Source organism: Corythoichthys intestinalis, chromosome 17, assembly GCF_030265065.1.
Source record: "Corythoichthys intestinalis isolate RoL2023-P3 chromosome 17, ASM3026506v1, whole genome shotgun sequence".
NCBI classification, from domain to species: Eukaryota; Metazoa; Chordata; class Actinopteri; order Syngnathiformes; family Syngnathidae; genus Corythoichthys; species Corythoichthys intestinalis.
Window position 1 is genome coordinate 42,882,916 of NC_080411.1, and position 27,891 is coordinate 42,910,806.

The 27,891-nt window shown below is 38.7% G+C and overlaps 1 protein-coding gene across 1 annotated transcript; it reads right to left on the bottom strand.

Moving 5' to 3' along the window:
• Positions 1-1,873: 1,873 nt before the first annotated feature.
• On the bottom strand, positions 1,874-27,068 carry mfsd14ba (major facilitator superfamily domain containing 14Ba). The gene is made up of 12 exons (XM_057819820.1): positions 26,889-27,068; positions 19,041-19,139; positions 18,207-18,269; positions 17,889-18,016; positions 17,524-17,638; positions 14,659-14,877; positions 12,217-12,330; positions 10,022-10,093; positions 9,374-9,486; positions 7,806-7,903; positions 7,540-7,697; positions 1,874-4,337 (listed from the first exon to the last, which is right to left on the bottom strand). Exons 1-12 carry the CDS (start codon positions 26,961-26,963, stop codon positions 4,065-4,067), a joined length of 1,527 nt encoding a protein of 508 aa, XP_057675803.1. The 5' UTR covers positions 26,964-27,068; the 3' UTR covers positions 1,874-4,064.
• Between the last annotated feature and the right edge of the window lie 823 nt (positions 27,069-27,891).

Here is a 27,891-nt window from a genome sequence, read left to right on the forward strand (position 1 = left end):
TATTTCTTTGGCTTTATGTGGTTGTGTAATGGGTTATTGGACAGTATCATTATAACGACAGTCCATATAGATTAATTTATGCTCAGAAAAAAAATACCATTGTTAAAAAAAAAAAAAAATCCAACTAAAATATATGCAGTTACTCACAATGTTACTCATTACTTAAGTATTCTTTTCACTGGATACTTTTTTGCTTGTACTTCTACTACATTTACTTTTACTTGAGTAATATTATTTTGAAGTAACGCTACTCTTACTTGAGTAAAATTTTTGGCTACTCTACCCACCTCGGGTGATTTGTCATATTGGTCGTGCCTGACATCATTGGAGGATGAAGTACTCACTTTTTACTTAAGTAAAAGTATAGATACAGGCAGAAAAAAATACTCCAGTAAAAGTACAAAAGTACTTGCTTTGAATTTTACCTTACAATAAAAAGTAAAAGTAATTTCTTCTGATGCAAAATGTAATATACCTGTAAAGATTTTTAAAAAAAAATACATACATACAGAAATCTGAGTCTGTAAGTAAGAACCAAAAAATTCATTGACTGCTCAGTTTTATTTAAACATGCAGAATGGAAAAACATGCAATAAAATTGACTGCACCGTAAAACAGAAGCTTCACAAGCTCAAAAACTCCAGATGGCGGATTGCAAGCAACTATCAGGTGCATACCGCCACCTACTGTACAAGAGTGTGCAGCACCCATCTGAAGGTGCGCTGCTGTTTAAAAAAAAAAAAAAAAAAAAGGTTAATATCTTGTTCACCTGCCTAATCTTGCTTGTACTCGTGTTGCTCCCTCTAGTACTCAAACACGGTATAGTTCGGCTATAGAAACTATTAATTTACAATGAGAAAAAAAGAAAACAAAGAAAAGTAACATGTAACGCAGGTGACAATTTGAAAAGTAGTGCAGTAAAAAGTACTGAAACCAGCTGTAAAATGTAGTGAAGTACAAAAATATTGTTTTCAATTTTTTGCAAAGATGTGGAAGGGCCTAAAAGCCATTTTTTCCTCACATATTAGTCCGCATCCACCTTATGTTTATACATAGACTTCATAATGATATTGACGGGACACTTTCCCCAGATACTGCGCCACGCCTTCAAGTAGGGGGTTGTCCCACACTGCGCTTTAGTCACTCGAAGTCTGTTGCAGTTATTCTCAAACACATGCAGCGATCTAACGCCGGATTTAGGTTGAAAAAGTAGAAAAGCTGTACCGCATGCAAACAGGAAGGATTGTCTCAGGAGTGATTTGTTCGATGTTTCAAGGTAATTATTATATTTTTTGTACCATGCATGCATTTTGAAACATGAAAAAAAATCGATGGGAGAAATTAATTGCTATGGCATTGGCGTCATAATTTGCAATATTTACGTAAAATAAATGCTAACTGCCTGTTTTTTAGCTTTTAACCAAGAATCAAGATTGTTTTACTTTCATATCCATAAAGAATTCAGGGATTTACGCATTTATTTACAAGAATTTTCAACGTAAAAAGTTCTTTGTGGTGATAAGGCGGCGCCACAGTGGCTTAAAGACTAGCAGCACATTCAAAATATTTACGTAAAATAAATGCCTACTGCCTGATTTTTTGCTCTTTTAACAAAGAAACGAGACTGTTTTACGTCCATATTTCAGGGATTTACGCATTTATTCACATGAATTTTCAACGTTAAAAGCTCTTCGTGGTGATAAGGCGGCGCCACAGTGGCCTAAAGACTAGCAGCACATTCGACATATTTACGTCAAATAAATGCTAACTGCCTTTTTTTTTGTTGCTTTTAACCAAGAATCGAAACTGTTTTACATCCATATCTATAAAGAATTAAGAGATTTAAGCATTTATTCGCAAGAATTTTTGACGGAAAAAGCTCGTTCTCTGTTTCCACTTGGTCAGCTTTGACAAAGATAGGCGCCCTATTAATCGGACCTGTCAATATAATATGAAGTCTATGGTTTATGAATGATAATGTACTCAGCGGGGGATGAGGTTGGGAGGGAATAGAAATATCTTTACCATTTACTAACACACAAAAATATGAACGTGACTCAGTAAAGTTTGTGTCAAGTTATATTGACTTTTAATTCCTACTGCTCAACAAATGCCTGAACACATTTAGAACATACATTTTATTTACATTGAATTCCATGTACATTACATTTAATGATAAACATTTAAATTCATGTACAGTATTTACAGTGTTGAGACATCACTGCTGAAGAACGTCTAGAAAGTGGGTAACAATCAAATGACATTATGCACATACATTTTATAATGTGTGATATGGGATGGATAATTTTGAGAAAAAGCTTGTCTTCGTTTTTTAGATGTCACACTTTGTCTACGATATGATATCAGTGGAGTAAATGGGCGGCAGTTTATCACAATTGTAATGTGTGATGTCTTTTCAAATTATTAACCTTTCATTGTTAGTTACAGAGTGTCATTAATCCTTCAAGATTGTGCCTTTGCGTTGGAACCAGAAACCTTCATAACAGTTCGAACAACCCCATCATTCATGTGTTCAGTTACATTTTAAAGTCATAAAACAAACACTTATCTAAAATAAAAATCTTAGACATTCCTTCCTCAGCCTTCTCTCTAAAGCTTTCAGTAAGTACAAACATTACAAACATTTGTAACAATTGTAGGATTGTGGGTCAAGAGATGCACTGAGTTAAATTTTAAATTGCCAGAGAAAAATTTTTTTGGCAAAGTGACAAAGCGATGGCTTCTGTGCAAAGCAGATTTTTTTTTCATATGTACATGTAGGTAGTAAAACACTGGTGAGGGAAAAACTGGAACACATTCACAATGACACCAAAATCGGTGTTATTTTATGAACACATTGGAAATATTGTTGTATTATATTAGTAAGAGCTATGTTCTGCGATTGGCTGGTGACCAGGCAGGTTGTACTGTACTTCGCCTATAACTCAAAGTCAGCCGAGATAGGCTTCAGCAACCCTAATAAGAAGAAGCAGTGTAGAAAATGGCTAGATGGAGTAAAATGTTCCATATTTTAACAATTTGAAGAAAATATGTAATCTGTGGTTGAAATAGCACCAGAATGTATGCTTCAAATTCAAGTACTCAGAAGCACTTTCACACTCCAATTTCAAATAAAAACGAATAAAACAATTCTAACAGATAAGTAAACAGGTTGAGTGCGATCTGAGGTAGTGTAACAAACATAGAAACTGACTTAAAAGCAGATGCTTTTAGAGATAAGGTGAGAAGCTCAGTAACGGGGGGCGGGGGCTTAAGAGTAGCATTGAAAGGTGGCTCAAAACATCTGGTTTTGATGCTTACTACAAAGTGAAGTTGGCAAGTCCACCAGGAGAAAGAGGAAAGTCTGAGCTTCACTGCTTAGGTAACTGATCCCATTATCGAAACATGATAAGTGGAAGATGAACGGCTGGATGGATGGATATTCAGTAGGTTTTTAAATATAAATGATCGTGAAAAGTAAAATTTTATGTGGCTGAATTATCTCCTAGAGTATTATAGATGCTCATATTCTGTTCTCCCTCTACAAGTAAAAATTTACAAATATCAATTCTGATTCTTTAGCAGCTGTAAATATGTTGCAGAGACGTTTCAATTATACAACACGCAATATAAAATTCAACATCAGTTCAATTCAGCTATAATTCAGCTGAATATAATAACTTTCTTAAAAATATTCTTCCACTTTAAGCATGAAGTTTCTTCTTAGCAATCCCACCATCTATTTTTAAGAAACTTTCCCAGTTCAAGCAGATCAAAAGCTGGTGTCATTGCCAGTGTGATGTCTATGCTGGTCACAACCTCATTATACCAACCAGACAACTGTTTTTATCCAGTTAAACACTAGCTTCACATTTAGAAGACTTTGTCCCTACCACTCTGTTGAACCATGTGATGGCTCTTCTGGTCAGCTCATCAATGCAAGTTCAGCATCGTGCTGTCAATCACAATTGTTTACTCACCTAGCAGCAATGGAAATGTGCTCTTCTTTTAAACAAAATGCCAATCAATCCATTTACATTGTGAGTTCTACACGCTTTGGTCCATCAAACAATACTGTCCTGCAGCAGAGGCTCAAAGTCCTCATCACTGGCAGTCGGAGGAGTTTCTTCGTCGCTGCCTGGGAGAGGTGTGTTGATATGGATGCCTGCCAGCGAGGACAGTGACTCTTTGCTAGCGGGGCGTGGCTTGTCGCTAAGAGGCAGAGGAGAGGATGGCGAGCTCGAGGACAGTTTCTCTGGGATGAAGAGAGCAACGATGAAGGCAACAACCACTGTACATGCCCCCAAAAGGAAAGGTGGGCCAGGGATGAGCGTTTGCTGAAAGAAATAGAAATGAAATGATTATTAACATTTTTGTTCTGTTTCTGGAGCGCTGTCTTCCTATATTGATAGGTTTGCACCAGGCCCTGGGCATAGGTGAGCTAGGCAGTTGTGTAGGGTGCTATCTAGTGGATAGGGCGCCAAATTGCTTTGGTGGAAAAAAATATTCTCATGTGATGCTTCCCGAAAATTTTCTAACATATGAACAGAGTTGGGTAATAACGTGTTACATGTAGAGCTGAAATGAATACTCAAGCAACTGGAGTAGCTTGAGTTTAAAAACTGATCCGAGTAATTTTATTCATCTTGATGAATCGTTTAATTTTGCCAGCTCTACGCATCGCGTTTTGGACTGGACTACTTTTAATGCGGGACAACGCGCTGACGTCAAGTGCGTTGAGGACGAAGCAATTAAAAAAAAAAACCTTATTGCACCCGACAGCCGCTAGCGTCAGATGCGTCTCAAAGATATCACATGTAGATAGAACTAGATGCGAAATGACAGACTCACCGGAATTAGTAAACAGCCGCCATCTTAAAGCAGTAGACTTCTTAGCACTACTAAATAAGATGAACATTACTGTACCTTGCTAACGTAACATTAGCCCTGCGGAGGGCAAGGTTTCTATTAATCATGACCACTGTCGATGCGTGTCTAACTTGTCTTACATGCAGGCTTTAATTATCTGTAAAAATAGCGCTGAAGAGTGATGAGGGTGAAAAATATAAACTTAATAAAGCTAACTGTCAATTTTAGCTCAGTAGTGATTGCTGGATAAAACACCAAGTAGCACTGGTCCCTAATGTGCTCCAATATAGCAGGTATGATACATTTATTTTGACCACCGCAAAAACTCAAAATCCTACCAGGACTTACAGTTTAGACCAACTTAAAACTTAACTAGAACTTAAAAATAGCTTGACACAACTGGAAATTCAATTGAAACACATGGGAGAAACACTTACTTTTAAGTGATGTGTGTCATCAAGTGTATGACATTTTTAGGTAAGATATACTGCATATATATATATTTTTTATAAGATTAAAAAAATTTTAAGTGAAAGCAGTAATTTTAAAAAAAATTTTATTATTTTTTGAACTTTTTTTATTCAAGTCACATCTGAGATGCAATTGTTGGCTGTTTTCAACAATGTACATCGAAAATAAAAACATTCATTGACTGAAAATGGTTCAATATTATATGAAATGTCTTGTTTTCTTATGTGTATTACTATATTTATAATTGCTCTTTACCTTTAAAAAAATGTTTTATCTGATTACTCGATTAATCGATAGAATTTTCAGTCGATTACTCGATTACTAAAATATTCGATAGCTGCAACCCTAGTTACATGTACTCCGTTACATTTACTGGAGTAACTTTTTGAGAAAAATGTACTTCTAAGAGTAGTTTTGCTAAACTTTTTAGTTTAGTACATTTGTGAAGAAAAAACGCTACTCTTACTCTGCTACTTTGGGCTACACAAGAGTCGTTACATTTTTCCGCTTCATTGTACATATTAGATTTATCTATTCATTTATTTTTGCTAGCGATACTATTGCCAAGAATAGCGCTACTAATTTCACCAATGAGACATCGCAACAATAATTACATGACTCCATTACAACCATCAGACGCAAGCTTGCCGTTCTATGATCACACAAGCCTGTTCAATCGCGCGTCTTTAAAGCACCGTAACAAATGAAGTATTTGACATAGAGCGCTGCCCTCAACATGAATCGGAAGTACAGATTTACATCTCTCTCCCGGTTTTTATCTGGCACCGATTGACCACAGAAAACTGGAGATATGATCCTTTTAATTTCATAATAGTAACTATGAAGGAACAACTGTATTCAGTATTCAAACTAGCAATTATTTTCTCCACTAGAAGGCAGGGCACTCATGCTCTTTGGACGAATAATGCTTCATTACTGTATTTTTTCTCTCTTTAATTTAAGGATTAAAAAAAAAAAAAAAAAAAAATCTTTGGCTTAATGTGGTTATGTAATGGGTTATTGTACAGTATCATTATAACATCAGTTCATATAAATACGTTTGTGCTGAGAGAGAAAAAAATACGAGGTCTAGAAGTCTCCAGTGCTTTCTCTCAAAACCATTTTCTAGTGCTTTTTTAAGTGTGTTTTGGGTCATTGTCCTGCTGGAAGACCTATGACCGCAGAGGGAGACCCAGTTATCTCACACTGGGCCCTACATTATGCTGCAAAATTTGTAGTCTTCAGACTTCATAATGCCATGCACACGGTCAAGCAGTTCAGTGCCAGAGGTAGCAAAACAACCCCAAAACATCAGGGAACCTCCGCCATGTTTGACTGTGGGGACCGTGATCTTTTCTTTGAAAGCCTAGTTTTTTTCCCCTGTAAACTCTATGTTGATGCCTTTTCCCAAAAAGCTCTACTTTTGTCTAATCTGACCAGAGAACATTCTTCCAAAACGTTTTAGGCATTCTCAGGTTAAGTTTTGGCAAACTCCAGGCAGACTTTTTTATGTCTCTTGGTCAAAAGTGGGGTCTTCCTGGGTATCCTACTATTGAGTCACTTTTCATCCAGATGCCGACGGATAGTACGGGTTGACACGATTGTACCCTCAGACTGCAGGACAGCTTGAACTTGTTGGATGTTAGTCGAGGTTCTTCATTCACCATCCGCACAATCTTTCGTTGAAATCTCTCATCAATTTTTCCTTTCCGTTCACATCTAGGGAGGGTAGCCACAGTGCCATGGGCTTTACACTTAGTGATGACACTGTGCACGGTAGACATAGGAACATTCAGGTCTTTAGAGATGGACTTGTAGCCTTGAGTTTGCCCATGCTTCCTCACAAATTTGCTTCTCAAGTTCTCAGACGGTTCTTTGGTCTTCTTTCTTTTCTTAATGCTCAATGTGGTACACACAATGACACAGGTTGAGTCAACTTTAATCCATTTTAACTGACTGCAAGTATGATTTAGTTATTGCCACCACCTGTTATGTGACACAGGTAAGTAATTGGTGGTGCTAATTACACAAATTAGGGAAGCATCAAATGATTTTTCAAAGGGTGCCAATACTTTTGTCCGGTACAGTATTTCCACACATTAGATCCAAGTGAGATTAAAAAAAAAAAAAAAAAGGCATAATTATTTAATTTTGAGAGACTAAATTCCTAAATTCTATTTGATTTATTTGTGTACTTACTTCAGTTGGACTGTGAAGAGGCAGGGGGTCAAAGTCTCCCTGGATGGGGTCCATGGTGTTAAGCTCCACATTGAAGAGGAAGAAGACGAATCCATAAAGAGCTGGACCTAAACCATTACACAGACCTCTGATCCCTGTTATCATTCCCTGGGCAACGCCTGTGGAGAAAGAATCATTCAAGTCAACTCAATTAAGCAAGGGGGTTATCAAATTCCCATCTCAACAGAGAGACCTATTGATGTGAGAGAGATGAAACTCTTTATCACCTTGTTTATCAGGATCAGCAGACTGCGACACCAGAGCTGAGACTGCAGGGAAGGTTATAGAGGACATGGCGGCAACAGCCCCAGCTGCCCACATCATCCTGTTGACATAAACACACAAACCATAGACTTCATTACTATTGACGTGGCACTTCGTCATTCTTTCCTTAACGCCTTATCGGAGGGGGCTGAGCTTCATTTAGTAATAGCCGAAGACGGCATACGCTCATACGAAAGCTGTACCTCATACAAATAGGAAGGATTATCTCAGGAGTGATTTGTTCCAGGATTCAAGGCAAATTTTACATTTTACGTACCATGCATGTGTGATTGAAGCATTTATTCTCAGGAATTTTCTTCTTTGTTTACACATGGAGGGGGTTAATTTTCGTAACTGACTAGCCTCATAGTTTACTTTTGACCAAGAATCGAGACTGTTTTACGTCCATATCTATAAAGAATTCGGGGATTTAAGCATTTGTTCACAGGAATTTTCGCCAGAAAAGCTCTGTTGACGCCAGGCGGCTGCTAGTCTCATTCGCTAACAGATTAGCATTGTACTTCGACAATATATGTAAAATAAACACTAACTGCATGGTTTCTTTGCTTTTAACCAAGAATCTAGACTTTTTTACGTCCATATCTCTGAATAATTCGGGGATTTATGCATTTATTCACATTAATTTTCACCAGAAAAGCTCTGTTTACGCCAGGCGGCCACTAGCCTCATTCGCTAACGTATTAGCATTGTACTTCGACAATATTCGTAAAATAAACACTAACTGCACGGTTTCTTTGCGTTTAACCAAGAATAGAGACTGTTTTGCGTCCATATCTATGAAGAATTCGGGGATTTAAGCATTTATTCACAAGAATTTTGGCCAGAAAAGCTCTGTTTATGCCAGGCGGCCGCTAGCCTCGTTTGCTAACAGTTAATGGTGTATAATGACAATAAAGGGCTATTCTATTCTATAATAAGTTGTGATTGTATACAGAATTTATTAATAATCTATTTGCATATTATTCATAATTGATTATGCATGTTTTCCTCAAGTATTAAGTTTCTGATGTTAAATTGAGTAATTTATTTTAAAAAATTAAGTTGCTATTTTGGTCAAAAACTATGTTGTATATTAAATATTGCTATTGAGCCTGAAAATATAACTGATTATCTCTGCATTTGGTGATTTTTGTGCATCTAGTGTAAAATCTGAGACTTTTATAGCCATTTTATACAAAAATAATTCATCAGGATTTTATAAGGGAACGACTTTGAATTTTTTGATGCCGCTGCTCATTAAGACTCATATATGGCTAAGGTAGGTGCCTGATTTGGTTTTAGGTCGGTAGCAGCTTTGGTTTTGGAAATATTTGAATTGGAAGTTTTTGAAAATAGGCACCCTACGAATTGGCCCCGTTTCCCGTGCCATGTCACTAGGTTATGAAATCTATGCACAAACACATACATAATGCCAAACAAAATGAGCATGTTTATCTTATTCACTGGCATTTACGGCCATAGAGGTGCGACCCCTTTCAACCGGGCGGACTTGCAGTGATTATTTACTCACCAAGGCTCTGATCCTAAGCCGTACCAGGCCAGCTGAAGAATCTGGAAGCCCAGACCCAATAAAACAGTGTTTTTATTACCAAGAGTCCTCATAAGGAGTGTGAGTACGAGAGTCTAAATCAGAGGGGAGAGAGTGAAAATTTTAAGTTTTAATGCAATATTAATGAGGTTTAATACAAGAACTGAATTTTAAAAATCTACCTGGCATTGAAATGTGTTGACTGACACTGTGTTATTAATTCATTGGCTGCTATTGACGTCCCATCCATTAGAACTGGGAGGGCTGTCAGCGAATGAACATTCGTTCATTCATTCAGCCCTCGCAGTTCTAATGGATTGGACGTCTACTATACTGGTAAAAACCTTTAATTCAACGCTGAAGGATGAAAATACTTAATTTACATTAATTTTCATTATTATTATTACCATCATCATTATCCATACTAGTTACCAGTAGCACTCCTTATACTACAACCACTACTATAATAATACTAATTAGGATACATCATCCTTCACAGAAATAATTAAAATGTGTCACTGTTTTTTTCTTTACTGATAATTAGAACATACATGCATTGGTATTCTTATTATTTGGCTTCCTGATTACAAGATGCAGTGATGCAAGTGTCTTCTTGAATATTTATATTACCTGTGCAACAATGGACAGAATTCCCACAACTCCAATAAAAACAGCGATTGTTGTAGAGGAGAAATTGACCACCTGCAGGGATATTACAAAAATTAGTATGATTTTACAAGCTGCTGAAATATTGCAATTGCTTTAACAACAGAAAATGTTTTTTTTCCCCATGAGAACTGTGCATTAACTTGCTAATGTTTAAATATACAGTGGTGTGAAAAAGTATCTGAACCTTTTGGAATTTCTCACATTTCTGCATAAAATCACCATCAAATGTGATCTGGTCTTTGTAAAAATCACACAGATGAAAAAACAGTGTCTGCTTTAACTAAAACCACATAACATTTATAGGTTTTCATATTTTAGTGAGAATAGTGTGCAAACAATGACAGTAGGGGGAAAAATAAGCGTACCATAACATTTAATATTTTGTGCCCCTTCCCCCTTTAGCAGCAATAACTTCAACCAGACGCTTTCTGTAGCTGTAGATCAGTCTGGCACATCGATCAGGACTAATCTTGGTCCATTCTTCTCTATAAAACTGCTGTAGTTCAGTCAGATTCCTGGGATGTCTGCCATGAATCACTGTCTTTAGGTCATGCCACAGCATTTCAATGGGGGTTTAAGTCTGGACTTTGACTTGGCCACCTCAGAACGTGTATTTTGTTCTTCTGAAAACATTTTGAAGTTTATTTACCTCTGTGTTTTGGATAATTGTCTTGTTGCAGCATCCATCCTCCTTTTAGCTACAACTGTCTGACAGATGGCCTCAGCTTTTCCTGCAAAACCCCCTTATAAACTTTTGAATTCATTCTTCCATTAATGATTCCAAGTTGTCTAGGCCCTGAAGTAGCAAACAGCCCCAAATCATGATGCTCCCTCCACCATGCTTCACGGTGGGGATGAGGTGTTGATGTTGGTGAGCTGTTCCATTTTTCCTCCACACTTGACTTTGTGTGTTACTCCCAAACAATTCAACTTTGGTTTCATCAGTCCACAAAATACTTTGCCATAACCTCTGTGGAGTGTCCAAGTACCTTTTTGCAAACATTAAACGAGCAACAATGTTTTTTAGACAGCAGTGGCTTTCTCTGTGGAGTCCACCTATGAACACAATTCTTGGCCATAGTTTTACATATAGTTGATGTGTGCACAGAGATATTGGACTGTGCCAGTGATTTCTTTAAGTCTTTTGCAGACACGCTAGGGTTCCTTTTTACCTCTCTGAGTATTCGGCGCTGAACTCTTGGTGTTGTCTTCGGTGGACGGCCACACCTTGGGAGAGTTTGTAGACAACTTCTCTGACTGTCAATTGATGAACATCCAGACTTTTAGAGATGGTTTTGTATCCTTTCCCAGCTTTAATACAAATAAACAATTCTTGATCGCACGTCTTCAGTCAGCTCTTTTGACCGAGCCATGATGCATATCAGACAATGCTTCTCATCAAGACAATTCTTACCAGGTCTGTGTTTTATAGTGGGCAGGGCAGCTTTACGCCGCTCATCAGTGATTGGTCACACATCTGACTTAAATTGTTTGGTAAAAATGGGTTGCAATTGCTCTTTAAGTCTCCTTAGGAAGAGGGTTCACTTACTTACTTTCCCCCTTCTGTCGTTGTTTGCATGCTATCGTCATGAAAATATGAAAACCTATAAATGTTTGGGTGGTTTTAGTTAAAGCCGACGCTGTTTTTACATCTGTGTGATTTTGACAAAGATCAGATCACATTTGATGGTGATTTTATGCAGAAATGTTAGAAATTCCAAAAGGCTCAGATACTTTTTCATATCACTGTATGATTTTACATGCTGATACAATATTGCAAATGGTTTAACAACAGAATTTCTTTTCCACCAAGAGAACTGTACATTATATCTTGCTGATGTTTATGCAAACATTTATATTGATCTTATTGATTTAGGTGGAAATGTCTAAATTCAGCAGCAAAAATAAAAGATTACATTTGGAGCTTGTATGTCATCAGACAAAACATATTAGTTGGCTGACAGGGCTGACACAACTGACAGGTTGCTATGGCAACGAAGGTGTCATCCAGCATAGAGTGACGTCACGGACGGTCAAAGCAGATTTCTGTGCTTTGCGACTGTTCAGACTACAAAAGAGCCGTTCAATTTCAATCTGGATGGGCTGCCAGTCTGAACAAGACTTTAGTGGAGTCATAGAGAAGTGATGTTACTTACTTGTCGCAAGTAGAGGAAGAAGCTGGAGTACTGTCCGGCCTCAGGTAAATATGACAGGAACACTGTGATACAGATGAGCAAGACTGTGGGGTCCTGACCCACCTTCCTCAGAGACTAAAAGTCAGAGCAAAATGATATTAAGAAAGGGAAAGGACATTGCATAATCTCTAAAATGCACCTATTCAATATGGTAATATTACTTTATTCACTCCATATACACAATCTGCACATGGCTCCTTTACATGATCATTTATCCACCTAACTTTGGCTGTGATAGGCATGTGACTTCCGCGAAGCACCTTTGGGAGATATGCTGCGTTCATTTACATCTGGAGATCTGAGTAGGTCTGCAGTTATCGATTATTTAAATAATCGATTAATCCATGGATTAGTTAGTTTGAATAATCGAGTAATCGGATTACAAAAATTCAATGTAGGGGGTGTAGGGGTACACAAAAATCTCGGTTCGGTACGTACCTCGGTTTTGAGGTCACGGTTCAGTACATTTTCGGTACAGTAAGAAAACAAAATGCAAAATATAAATGTGCTAGTTGTTTATTACACACTTTTGTGCTTTCAACAATTGGAACATTAGCCTAAACAAAGCTAGAATTCTGCTCAAAAATAGAAAATACAATATTCTGAAATGTAAATATTTTGAAAAACAAAAAAATAAATAACATTGGCTAAGACTTTTTCTTTAAAAAAATATCTGATGTGCAAAATTGAACAGTTGCAACACTGAACAGTTTCAAATTTCTCATATTAACTTCGAAAAGTAAGGGTTAGGTAAGGGCTGTCAAACGATTAAAATTTTTAATAGAGTTAATCACATCTTTAATTTGAATTCCCCACCCAGTGGGCCAACCGCTTTTCTTTTCTTCCATGTTACATTTAACCGTTACCCACGCTGCTCATTGCACTTCTGAGTGGTGCGACGGCCTGGCCGTTTAATTGTTATCCTTTTTGAGACTGTCAGTCAGCTGATGGTCACGTCCGCCAGCTGGCTGCCTCCCCTCCCAACGTGACGTACTCTGATTAACACCGGACAGGCAGACGACGTCGCCACTGCTGATGGGCCACCCGAGGAAGGGTGCCAACTTCAGAAACGAGCCGCTGTCTGTCATGTATCCATTGTGCAGCCCTTTGTTTACATTTGCGGCAATAACGACACTTGCTTTACGGCAGCTAAGCCGACACAAGGTAGAACTATTAGGCCGTTGTTTGAGCTCGCATCCCCGCGTGTGTGTTCTATTGTGCCTGAGTCTTGTTAACCAAATAAAGGCAAAGTTAACAATAGTCATCTGACCGCTTGTCATTTTACAGTCAACACTGAGAGTTCGCATTTGACAGCATACGTGCCGCGTACCTCCTCGCCAGCTGTTTGCTCGCCTTTCATTCACCTGCGCATTTGATCGCTATCTTTGTTACACTCCTGCTTTTTCAGTGAGGTATTTTGTGTTCATTCGTCATTGGATCGTTTTTGTTTACCACGTAAATAAGATCACCGCAGCAGTAGAGGTAAACTGCCGTTTTCGTTCAACCCGTTTTGTTTAGTGTAGCAGCCAGGGTAGTGGCTGTCTTTTTTTGTATTTCCTTTTTACGATCAGGGTTTACTTAGCGGGTGGGGTTTAAGTGTAGTTTCATTTTGTTTGTTGTTTTGGCCTGGGCTTACGCTGAAGCCAGCTCCTTCCGCAATTTGTATATTTTGTTCATTGCAGGTTCGACTTATGTGAATAAATTTGTGTCCACTTGCAACTTGTGTGTGTGGCTCGTTTTATGTTACGCCCTTAGCGAGCCGTCCGTGGGGCGTAATTAATGGTGGGCTTATGGGATGCATGAGCGGGCATTCAGCGCTTGCGTTAAATGCGCCAAATATTTTAACGTGATTAATTCAAAAAATTAATTACCGCCCGTTAACGCGCTAAATTTGACAGCACTTTACATTCTGTCAGAAACTCGTTCGGTACGTCTCCGTACCGAACCGAGGACCACGTACCGAAACGGTTCAATACAAATACATGTACCGTTACACCCTTAATTCAATGTGTTGTAGAATACATTGAATTACATGTACAACAAATAAGTTAATGCTTGCAATAATATTTATTTTAACTTGCTTAAATACCTGTATTTAGCCTAAAATGACATAAGAAAAAATGAGTAAATGAATGAGGATCTAAGTACACCAAAAGAACAATTGGCTAACTTGCCTATCAAAAGTCCGCTAGTCTAAATGCTATAAAATTCTAACTTTTTTTTTTTACAATGCTCTTAACAAATAATTCGAACACATATTCCTGCAAAAAACTTCTAAATATACCTCCAAAATAAATAACACGTGCCTAAAAAAAATATGTTTTATCCGATTCCTCGATTCGGAATTTTCATATACTGTATTTCAAATACTATATTCGATAGCTTAGCCATTTTAGTACTTACAGCGAACGGGTCAGCTTGTTCCCAGGAAATAGGTGCTCCCCAGGTGTTAAGCCTCATCTTGTCTGGCAGAGACTCAGGCACAGCAAGCAGGATGAAGCAAATGTCCACAAGAGCGATCAGTGTAGCCACCAGAACGACTAGGTTGTCTCCATACCATGCTGACAAATATGCCCCGATTGCCGGGCTGGTCACCAGGCTGGCTGCGAATGTCGCAGACACCTGGATGGATTGATGACAGGTATTTTAGTGTATATATAATGTATACAGTGAGGGAAATAAGTATTTGAACACCCTGCAAGTTCTCCCACTTAAAAATGATGGGTGGGTTTGACTTTTTAATGGTAGGTGCACGTTCACTGTAAGAGACAATCTAAAAAAAAAAATCTAGAAATTACAGTGTATGATTTTTTTTAACAATTCATTTGTATTATACTGCTGCAAATAAGTATTTGAACACCTGTCGATTAGCTAGAAATGTGTGCCTCAAAGACCTGTTAGTTGCCTTTAAAAAGTCCAACGAATTAATGGAGTGGAGGTGGACTTTTCAGACGGACTTTTTGACCTGTTTGAGGCGGTTAGCTACATATAAACACCTGTCCACCCCATACAATCAGGAAGACTCTAATACCTAACATGGTCAAAACCAAAGACCTGTCCAAAGACAGAATTGTAGACCTCTACAAGGCTGGACTGGGTTACGGGGCGATTGCCAAGCAGCTTGGTAATATAAGATCCACCGTTGGAGCAATAATTAGGAAATGGAAGATGTTAAACATGACTGTAAATCTCTATCGGATTGGGGCTCTATGCAAGATCTTCCTCGTAGGGTCTCAATGCTTCTAAGAATGGTGAAGAATCAGCCCAGAACTACACAGGAGGAGCTGGTCAATGACCTGAAAGGAGCTGCGGCCACCATTTCCAAGGTTAGCGCTGGTAATAACTAACACATCATGGTTTAAAATCATGCATTGCACGGAAGGTTCCCCTGCTTAAACCAGCACATGTCCAGGCCCGTTTTAAGTTTGCCAATGGCCATTTAGATGATCCAGAGGAGCCATGGGAGAAAGTCAGGTGGTCAAATGAGAACAAAATGGTGAGCAGAGTTTAAATTTGCCCCACTAAAGGCGCTAATTGTACACCTGAGCCACCCCCGGCGTTCTGCCAAATTTTGCACCCTTATAATATTTGCTCCCGAAGCTTTTGTGGCTGTGAATAAACCCTCTTTTACATTTAGTTGGACTGTCAATGTTATCCACAGGTGCTAAATAAACAAGTAACATCATAAACATACTGTACATGTTTGACACAAATATGGCGTAAATTAATGCTGAACTACACGGCAAAGACGTAAACAGTGAGAGAGTGGCGTGCAGTTGTTGTGTGCAGCTGACATGGCAGGATGTGTCCGAGGAGAACTTTTCTACATGTCCGTCCATGATCAAACCGAATTCAATATTGTTTTTACTTAAAAAAAAGTTTGTAGTGTTTACTTTGTAACCGCTGTATTCGTGCCCATTTTTAACACAAAGTTGCAATTTCTGATGGGGTAAAAAATTTGACAGAACACCAGCGTGCGTATCATATTTAATGGATCACGATAAAAGTATAGCTGTCTGCCTGATTAAGAATTCCCCTAAAAAATGATGGGAAACAAAAAATGCTCATTTTTAACTTATTATTATAAATATTCTTGTAAGTTAATTTTATTGCTGACACTGTGGGGGTCACCAACATGTTGTGCACCCCCTGCCTCAAAAGTCAAACTCCGCCTATGGCCGTCTAGTGCCATTGATTACTGTGGGGGTCACCAACATGTTGTGCACCCCCTGCCTCAAAAGTCAAACTCCGCCTATGGCCGTCTAGTGCCATTGATTGCAGCCATTGATTTAACAGAGACACTAATCTACAGGGTGACCCAAAAAAAAGTTTACACTCAGTTGACTGCTTGTTTAAAAGCCATTGAAACATATCTAAATAGGTTGTCATGCTTAAGTGATTCATTAAGGTCACTCAGTGCAGCTGGTAATCTCTCGTCTCTACAATTCCTGTGCTTCTGCTGAAAATGAAGAAAACTTTAGCTGTACCTGCATTGCTGCGTGCCGGTCTGACACCTACTGAGATTGCAGCAAATCTGAGAATATCCAGATGTGCAGTCTACAAAGTTAAAAAGAAGCTGAAAGATATTGAAACAGCCTCACAAAAAACCTGGGTCTGGAAGTGCCAATCTGTGCGGACCAAAAAGTTGATTGACAAGGTGATATGTGGCCACCCCAGAGTCCAGATCTCAATCCCCTGGATTATAGCATATGGGCAACTGTAGAGGACAGTGCCTGTAAGAAGCCACAAACTTCTGTGGCAGCCTTGGAGAGGTCCATTGTTAGATCTTGGGAAAAGATCAGCATCCTACATAAAGAAGACCTGTCAAGCGTTCTGCAGGTGCCTGGAGGCTGTTGTGACACTTAAGGGAGGACACATTGAAAAATAGAGTGTACTGTACATGTTCTTTACAATAATGTATAATTTGAGATTAAATTCTAATTCTAAGCTGAATAAACATGGCATTTAAATTGTATTATGGCAGTGTAAACTTTTTTTGGGGTCACCCTGTAGTGCAAGATTTTGGTAGAAACTCGTTGGTTTCTTTTCTTTTTTCAAACAGTGACACCTTTTTAAAACGATATATCGATTCTTGGCAGGGGCATATCGATAACCATTTGGGATAAAAAAGTATCACGATATATCACAATTTCTATATTTTGGCACACCCCTACTACAGATGAGAAGCAAATGTCCTTTTGTAGCCATCGTAATGATGCATTTTGTTCACAAAATTAGAAAAAATGCTTCATAAATTCCAGTACTTACCAGACCATAGGCTGTACTCCTCTCTCTTTCATCCGTCACATCTGCAATGTAGGCAAAGATGACAGAGAAGGTCACGGAGAACGCTCCCGACATGGAGATCATGGCAAAGTACCACCTGTATCAAGAAAAAGAAAACAGTCAGAAAAAGGCAAGGAGGAAAAAAACAATAGTGGCTGATTCCTAATGGTAGCAGTGATCAATTACCATGGAGAGATTCATTCATCTTGTTGACAATTTATGCAAACATTTTAACACAGAACATGGTGTTTCTAATAAGTACATCACAAATCTAACTTCAAGAATTTGTGTTACAGAAACCTATGGGTAGCAATAGCATTAAGCAAGAAGACATCACTGTGACCTACCAAGGGCTGAGTCTCATAAGAGGGATTGGAGCACAGGTGAAGAAGACAGTGACCAATAGGAATGAACGTCTCCCCCACACATCCGATAATGCACCAATCAGAGGGGCAGACATGAACGACAAAAGACCCTGAACAAGAAAAGGAAAATTTAGTGACAGTAGATGAAACTTGTTAGGAAAATACAAAAACCTGTATTTTTTAAGTTAAAAAAGCCTTATAAAAATGAATATTTTGTACCCTATAATGTGCTATAAATTACATCCATCAAATCTGTACCAGTGGTTTTGCAGTAGCATTTTAATAAAAATACATTTTTACCTTAACTCCTTGAATGAGCCCATTCATTAGGAACGTGTGCTGTGGAAATGTTTCATGTAGCACCTAAAAAAAAAAACAATAAAGACAGATTTTTAATAATATACACATGTATTCTACAATTGTATCATATTGCTCAGTAAAAATGATTTGATATACTGTAGATATCCTACATCAGTACTTCTCAAATACTGTCACCCCAGTGGGCTGCAAATTTATGCCGTGGGTAGCGCATGTGACCTCGGAGAACATACTTTTTTACCGTACTAAAATGAAGTGTAATTGCACATCCACTCAGTAGGTGGCAGTGGCGCTCTCATTTTCAGAGTGTGCGCAGTATTTTTGAACCAAACAAGGGCGCACAGCAAAGAGCACTGGAGATATAAAGAGCTAAGACGAGGAAATATGACAAAGCTTATGTAGCATTTGGCTTTGACTTTTAATACAGTGGGAGATGAGAAAAGACCAGTCTGTTTAATGTGTCTAAAAATGTTTGCAGCGGACAGAAGGAAGCCAAATTAATTAAAACGTCACTTAAAGACATCAGACCCCAATCACATTTATAAGCCGCTTGATTTCTTTTCAGCGACAACGTGATAAATATTGCCAGCAATCTTCCCGCTTTGTCAGTGTTACATCAGTAAACCAGCGAGAACTGTTAGCATCATATGAGGTGACATACCAAGTTGCTCAGTGCAAAATAACCTCTTAAACAGTGTTTTTCAACCAGTGTGCCGTGGCACACCAGTGTGCAGAGTTCATGAGTCTCTACACGAACACGATATGACAATTCTCAATTCATGCTCTCCGCTTTAACACCGACACATTGTTACTCACTGTGAGCATGGGTGTGGTCAGCAAACCCCAGGCAAAGAACTCCAAGAAGATGACCACAACTGCATGGTATACACTGGGCCGGCCAATTCCCTGCTGGAGCTAGTAAAAACAAGCGACAAAAACAAATACTTAAATCACTTTGATTGTTCCATGAGGAACACAATCTAATTATGTCACCAGAGTTTATTGTCTCAGATAGCGGTGCTCAGTTTCTGACAAGTTGCATAATATCTCTGGTGTCAGTACAGATTCATAACAAACATGAGATTATGTGGAACACAGTTTGCAAGCTGATAGTGTTATTCTTGCTTTATAATTAAATTGAAAAACAAGAGTTTGCCTGATAAAAATGGAAGGTCGAAATTAGAGCAGTGTGCTTGAGGACCTAGTAACCCAGTTTTTCATGATTAAAGAGGAGATTTGGGTTTCTTGTCTTTGGACTAATTAGACATTATGTGTCAGAAGGTTTTCAGGAATCATGTCGCGAAAGATATACCATGATTTTTAGACAATGAGCCGCTACTTTTCCTTTCCACTTTATAGTCCAGTGCAGATAATTTGTGAATTAATCGACTGTATCTGTGAAAGTGACAATGAAGAATAATTAGTTCGATGGTGTGTCCTGAGATTTATGTAATGTAAAATATGTGCATTGGCACACTAAAAGATAGGGGACACACTGTTCTATAATGGGGGAGCGAAAAAATATTGATTTGGTGATGTATGGGGATACTTTGTATATTAATAAGTTATTGAGATGCTCGTGCCAAGAATGGATATATTGTTTTAAAAAGATAACTATGTTTAATAAAGGAACCAACAGGTTGCTACCAAAATTATCCACCAGACCAAAATTTAAAATGGAGGGGTGCGCGGTATGACACCAGGGAGCACCTCCCGGAACCCGGTACAAGGGGAAGCGGTTCCGGCCGGGCCGACACGGAAGGGAGCTGTGGCCGCCGTATACCCCACGCAACCCCCCACCACCCCACCCCGGCCGACCCGGGGTGGCACCCCCACCCGCTCGCAAGACCACAGCAAGCCCAATGGGACCCATGCACGACCAGATGCAACCAGACAAGCCCAAGCTGAAAACCCCGGGGCCAGGACCAGCTACAGAGGGGCCGTTTACTCTCCGAGAATACGAAAAATTTCAAATTTGCGTCTCCATTCGAACAATGTCGCAATTACGCATGAAAACGGTGTAGTATTCATGCCAGGCCCTAGGGGGCAGTGCAAATTTACAGGGCAACAAAGAATGATGCACTTTGACCCCACCAAGCTCCCTCAGCCTGGAAAAAAATATGCCCGCCCACTCGAAGCAATGGCATTTTTCTTTTGTTCAAAAAGGCACAAAAATTGAAACATTCAACATATTTAATTTAAAAATATTATTAAAACTAAATTAAAGCCGACATTCTGCCATATTTGCTGTTTTTAATGTTTAGTAGCACCGCTGCGCACGCCCAATGTGACATGTATGAGTGCTGACGTTAACGGCGCGGTCTCGCGCTGCGGGAGCCCTTGATATGCATGCCGAGGAAGCCCCCCTCAATCCCCCGCAATCGGATTCTTCCACTTTGGAGGCAGGATTCAGAATTTTTCGTCTTCGCCTTCCGTCTTCGCTGACACCATATGCACGCGAGGTGAGTCCGCTACTCATCATTGCGTCTGTGTGTCGCAGAGTCGCCATGTAAACTGCCCCAGAGTCTTGCGAGAGTAACGTCACAGCATGCCTGTCTCCTGGGCTGCAAGTTTAACGATGATTAACACATTTGTGCCTTTGATCGTAGCGCTACCGAGGCTTCTTTGAATAAACGTAACTAACGTTAATGATGATTAACAGGTTTTTAGCTTTGAGTTAGCCCCTTTTCTTCGGGTTCCTGCCATATCCCCCAAAAAACGTGCATGGTATGCTGGTTGAACACTCCAAATTGTCCGGAGGTGTGAGTAAGTGCGTGAATATGTGTATATGTGTGTGTATATGTGTCTATAAGTGCCCGCCATTGTTGATGTCAATAACTACTTACACAATGCTCATGGGTGCTGAAGCCTATAAAATCAGTCGCACCCAAGCTCCAGCAGAGGGCAGCAAAACTCCGAAAAACACAACAAGTACAGCTTCCACTGTGCTGTCATTTTAATCTGTTTGAGCAGGGCATTTGTGCGTTAATTGCGTCAAATATTTTAATGGGATTAATTTAAAAAATTAATTACCGCTCGTTAACGCGATAATTTTGACAGCCCTAGTTCAAATATTGCAATTTAAATTTGCAAATAAAATCAAGACATTTATTCTGGAAGTTTTCAAAATGTTTTTTCAGTAGTGTTTGAAAACAAAGGTTTGAATCGAACGGTGTATCACGTGAACCGATACATGTGAAAGTTAGTCTGTGTCAATACAGATTTATTTTGCATTGATCATTTAGCCTATCAATTAATTAGGTTGATATTCGTGAGAAATGTAGCCCTGACACCGAAGGGCGTAGGTGTGGTCTCAACATTGGTAGTGACAATATAACATCATAACCTGCATGTACACTTTTTGCTGGGGACGGGACATTAATAGGACCAAACAGATTATTAAACAGGGGTCAAGTCCACATTTCTCATGAATATGAACCTAATTAATTGATAGGCAAAGTGATAAAAGCAAAATAAATATGTATTAACTTATACTAGCTTTTCTGAGTATTGGTTCACGGGATACAACGTTCTATTCAAACCTTTGTTTTGAAAAACTACTAAAGAAACATTTTGAAATGCAAGTCCCTTTATTAAAAAAAACAACAACAACAAAAAACAGGGAGCAATCCAAGAATGGGTCCACTTCTGGGGGACACTGGAGCACCCCTAGACTCAAACTAAAGTATTGCAATATAAAAGCTATTTGGAAAAAAAAAATCATTAAAAAAAAATCTGTGATATCCAAGGACCGATCTACATCTGAGGCATCCTAGACTACCCCTAGACCAGTACTTCTCAAATAGTGGGGCGCGCCCCCCTGGGGGGGCGCAGAGCAATGCCAGGGGGGGCGCATGTGACCTCGGGGAACATGTTTTTTTTTGCTGTACTGGAATAAAGTGTACTTGCACATCCACTCAGTAGGTGGCAGTGGCGCTCTCATTTTCAGAGTGCGCGCAGTATTTTTGAACTAAGGAAGAGCACTCAGCACACACAGACAACAGATATGAAGAGCAGTGTGCCACCGCCGTTTTCGAAAGCCGTTTTCCGACCGGACTCACTCACGCAGCGACCCACTGTCTTGTCCGGTTCTCACGTCGCCGCCCGAGAAGTGCCATTTTCGGCTTGGGATCGTCACGACGACTGCCCTCACCTACGGTTCTACCTCGGCCGTCGTGAATGCGCTTTTTTCGTGCCGTTTGCCTTTTAGCTTTGACTTTTAATACAGTGGGTGATGATGAAAGACCACTGTTTACTGTGTCTAAAAATAATTATAGCAGACAGCAAGAAGCCAAATCAATTAAGACGCCACTTAAAGACATTAGACCCCAATCTCATTGTTAAGCCGCTTGATTTTTTCAGTGAAAACGTGCCGAATATGGCCAACAATCGTCCTGCTTTGTCAGTGTTATATCAGTAAGCCAGTGAGCATTGTTAGCATGCTAATTGCAAAATAACTCCACACCATTGCAAAGGAGGTAAATACTGTGAGCAGCAAAAATAAAAACTGTCCTGTCCAAGGACACTTCCCCCCCCTTTTATTCAGATTTGTTTTTTCGGTCAAATTTTTTGGCACATTGTCCTCATGAGTGAATGTTTCTAATCAATTTTAATTTGGTATTATTTACTTATTTTATTACATTTTATTTTTCTGTATCAAATGGTCAAAAATGTACCTTGAGTGTATTTTTTAGTTTGGATGTGAATTTTTTTTTTTTTAAATTCAGGCAAATTGATGCACGTCAAGTATTCTCTGTTACAAACAAAACAATGTTAATAAAGTTATACTTTATTATAAGTTGATCTATGTTACTTTTTTTCTTTATTAGAAAAAAAGGACACAATGTTAGGCAGATGCGTATTTATAATAGTAATTTTATAGACAAATGATACTATTTACAGTGGCGGCAGAGAGTTTGGGGGGGCGCGAAACATTTACGTCTTCCTTGGGGGGCGTGACAGAAAATAATTGAGAAGCACTGCTCTAGACTCAAACCAAAGCACTCTCATGAAATTATGACGTGATTTCATTTGACAGATTTTTTTTTTTCATATCAGTGTCCCCCTGAAGTGGACATTTCTTGGGACTTGCACTCTGTGGCCACCATGTTGCATTACCGTAACGCACATAATGCAAACAATGATCCAAATGCGGGACAGCTAGTTTGACTTTTTGTTCCTTGTGGAGACTGGCCTGACCGCAGTAGTTTTGCAGGTTAAAAAGTTCACATATAAATGCTATGCTAACTCTGATGCAGGTCGGACTTTTAGTAGCAAAATTAGTGGTGTTTCCCCCACTTCCACAACATTGACGTTTTTTTACATTACTTACAATGGCTCTTGCTGCCCAAAAAAAACTTTAAATACCCCTCTTCTTCAAAGGGGGTGGAGGAGGCGGCATGTTGTATTTCTGATGGCGGGTTGTGTAAGTGTGCGTCTGTGTGGCGAGATCAAACGTGTGTTCGAGGCTGAAAAAAATGGACCGGCACATTCAGCAAGTGAAAAGGGATAAATGTAAGTGTGAACATAATGAAAATAATCCACTTCATAATGGTAGGGTATATTCTATTCTTACAACATATGGGAAGACAATCTAAATTACTCATATAACTGAACTGGTTATATAATGCAAATAAGGTGGCTTAAAAGTTGGTGGGGACAATTTGAGCATCCTGAAAAGTTGGTAGTGTTATGTCCCTACCGTCCCTATGCAAACCTACACCTTTGCCTACACCTGTTCACCCAATCTGTTTGGTCTTATTGCCATACCTGTCAAGTTGTACGGTTTGGGCGTAAATTGTACAAGTGAGCACTGATTTTTAAATGTGATTTATACATTCAAAATTTGTACGTTTTTCGTGCATTACCTTTTTTTTTCTCCGTTCGGATTTTGTCACCGTTTCGGCAAAGAGACAATGTGCGTTACGATGCATTACTACGTTGGTTGAATGACGCGAGAAAAGTCAAGAGACACTGAGAGAGAAGAGTGTTGTGACACTGTAGCAAACGCTACAAACGCTCCAATATTTCCTGACTGTACCCGACAACCTACAATCTACGCCTAGATATCAAGTGATTATAGAACAACATGCGTAATGACAGACGGTAGCGTGAATAAACGGCCACCATTTTGAAGCAGTAGACTTCCCAGAAAGGCTCTGTTGTAGTGAACCTTCCTAGCGAACTTAACTTTTTATGTAAAATACTCCTAAATTGGCAAAATCTTGACTTGAATCTATCGTTAACCCTTTATTGCCAAACATATCACATTTGATACACTTAAAATTTCATGATTTTTATACTAATTCAGAATTTTGACAATTCTTTTTGAAAAAAAAAAATGACGGATGCAAGTCAACACATGCATCTGCAGGTTCCATGAGAAAAACAAACAGGATTTGGCAAGGGTTATAGATATCAGAGCGCTTATTACACATATTCATTTTGACTTTTCTTTTTACAAATTTGAAAAAAAGGTTTCATTAGGACCTTATTTTTCAAATTTTGGGATTCTCTGATGATTGCTTCATGTTGCAGGTATTTAAGGGTTAAATGATGAAAAAGTTTTAAAACTTTAACATGTCGAAAGTAGACAGAAGGGAACTAATGCTAAAACGGTAGCAACAACTTTAACAGTTGATTCACAACATTAAATGATTTCCAAACAAAGCAAAGGTAACTTTCTATGTTTTGTTTTGTTTTGTTTTTTTTTTAAATGAAAAAAAAAACATGAACGGTAACACCATTTACTTTGCCAAGAAACTAATTACTCTTACCTTCAGGTAACTGAGTTACTCACTCAATTACTTTTTCAGAGAAGTGATTTGTAACTAATTAATTACTTTTTAAAAGCAAGATTAACAACACTGGTCACAAAAATGAAGTCTGCAGAATGAAAAGTGACGAAAGCGGAGGTTTCATTCTGCCAATTTGTTGCCGAACACAATTTGCCTGCAACTATTGCTGATCACTTCTCAGAATTAGCAAAAGAAATGTTCCCTGACTGAAAGTTTACATCAGTAAGTTCATTTTATCAATTGACCTTTTTAATTTATAATTGGACACACTAACGAACTACCTTCAAGTCAAACTGAATTGCGAGCTGAAGTGCCATGAGGTGAAGCCATCAGGACATGATAGGAATTGCCAAAAGTGCTACAATAATAACAAAAGTCACTGTTAAATTTTAGCAATAATGATTTAACTGAAGATATTGATTGTTCTTTGATTGCACCAGGTTATAAGTTAGAGTATTACCAATAAATTCATATTATTTTAAAAATTGAGTTTTATTTTTGTTTCATATTGCACGCTATATAGAACGCTGTAAGATTCGTCACCAATTTGTAAGGGCATACGTCGCTATTTCTAAGATTGCCAATGGCCTCGGGTTGACAGGTATGTTTTCGTTTGTCTTATAGATTTTACGATGAACTACCACTTGTGACTTCAGTGAGAGAAAATATTTCAGTGCACTGATGTAGTAATGTACGGGTAATAACGCCACTGTTCAGGCTAAATTTACGTTGAAGAAGTGTGCCCCCCCCCCCCAAAAAAAATTTAATGCCTCGCCATGTAATTTCTTTCTGCAGCCGTGTCTGGAGAAATGTAGCCCTGACACCCGTTCACCCAATCTGTTTGGTCTTATTAAAGTCTCGTCCCCAGCAAAAAGTGTTGATGCAGGTTATGCTGTTATATGGTCCCTTCCAATGTTGAGACCAAGCCTACGCCCTTGATTGTCACACCCCTATTGCATACCATGAGTGTTACTTGATTTCATTTTTATATCCATCAATTTTCTATTCTATTCCCATTTTGGGGCATGGGTGAGCTGGAACGTATTCCTGTTCAAGCAACAGGCAGGATAACCCTGGATTGATAGACAAACCATTCCAGGGCACTCAAAAACCACCAACCTTTCACACGATGGATGATTTAGTTCTCAGTGAAGCAAACTCAGAAGCCCAAGTTTCCAGAGAAATAAGGTCAGAGCCAGTATGGAGAAATACCACCCACTCGTCTACTTTACTGCCATTGCAATTGATAAAATTACATCATTTTGTTATCCAGTCAGCTGTACAAAGATGTACAATTACACAACACATCACAATGTTTTATTCAGCCATCAGCAACACTACGTTTGCTGCAACAGAATGTGGTGATGTATCATGGTTAGAGTTGCCAGAGCGGTGGGCTAAGTTCAGTGGAGACGTTAAAATGGACGCCGGTGCATGTCGAGGGTGCAGACAGTGCAGACTGCCACTGTGTTCGAGGCAACGCTGTTATGTAACAGATAATGGCTCCATCCTGAGCACATCACCATCCCTCTGATCTGAGCCGACTGATCGATTACAACACAGAGATGGGCCTCTTGAAAAGCTTTAGTTTCATAACACGCATCCTATATTATATTATCTGACTTAATATTGCATTTATGTTCAGAAACATGAATTTTCTTCTGCTTGGATTTCTTAATGAAATAATACTTAAAAGGTATGTTTTGTAAAACGAGGTCCTCAAATAATACTAAACATTTTAAGCTACAGCTGATGCGTTTTCAGCTTAAATTATTATATTTATGATGTAACAATTGCTGCAGAATTAAGGGATTTATTTGGCTTGGTGATGCAAAATAACCTAAAAAATTATAGGTCTTGTACCCACCGCGACTCCGTCCTTCATGATGATCTTCTTGACAAGAACCACACGGCCGGTGCCCGCCGGCGGTTCCCCCGCCATCTCTTCACACTTGCCGCCGGTGACGAAGCATCCTTGCCGCGTTGATATTCGCGGTTCTCCGCGTGCTTCCAGGATTTCACCGAAAAGAGTGCCCCGAAGAGGCTGGACCGAGCGAATGGATTATTAATGTAAGCAGTATGAAAATAATCTTTCCACGACGTCTCAATGAGGATCTGTGGACAGTTACTTCATGAGATCTGTCAACGCTCAGCAGTTCACTACCGTGACGATGGTGCGATTACCGCTGTCAAGTTCGACATAGAAAACAAGTGACTTCCGGTTTGGTATTATTTCTATCGAAATAAAAGGAAAACAAATTCTAAACATGGTCGTATTATTGATGCATTTTTTAGCATACTGGCCTGCCTTTGTCATACCTATGTATATGGCGGAAAATACTCACACTGCAAAAAATGCCTCTTCTAAAATGAGTAAAAAATTATTTTAAATGAGATAAGATTAGTTATTATTATTGTATTTTTGTTGTTGTTTTATTTGTTATATTATTCTTATTAGTTATTAGATTAACCAAGATAAGTAAGAAAATTCTGCCAATGGAAAAATCAATTTTTGTCTTGCTAAGAATTCTTAAAATAAGAGATAGTGAGATCTTGAAACTAGTTATATTTTACTACATTCGTCCTGAATGGATGTCTTATTTTAAGAATTCTTAGCAAGACAAAAATAGCGTGTTCCATTGGCATAATGTTCTCGTTATAAGCAAATATTATCTTATTTAACGTAATTTTTTACTCATTTTAGAAGTGGCATTTTGTTCTAGTGCAGTTGAGTTGAAGTTCCGCTCTGAGAACCCAATTTGGCCAAATTTCAAAATTGTCCGATATGCATGTGTGATACATCATTGGAAAGCTTAAAATATCAATTTTCTGGGGGAAGAAAAATTTTGAACAGGAGGGCATTTAAAAAA

Excerpts from the sequence above, each read along its gene's own strand:
- mfsd14ba (XM_057819820.1), bottom strand. The coding sequence starts at position 26,963 with ATGGCGGGGGAACCGCCGGCGGGCACCGGCCGTGTGGTTCTTGTCAAG. Across the intron at positions 7,904-9,373 it reads GGCTTAGGATCAGAGCCTTG|GATGATGTGGGCAGCTGGGG; the intron begins GTGAGTAAATAA and ends TTATGTCAACAG. Across the intron at positions 7,698-7,805 it reads TGCTGATCCTGATAAACAAG|GCGTTGCCCAGGGAATGATA; the intron begins GTGATAAAGAGT and ends CTTTCTCCACAG.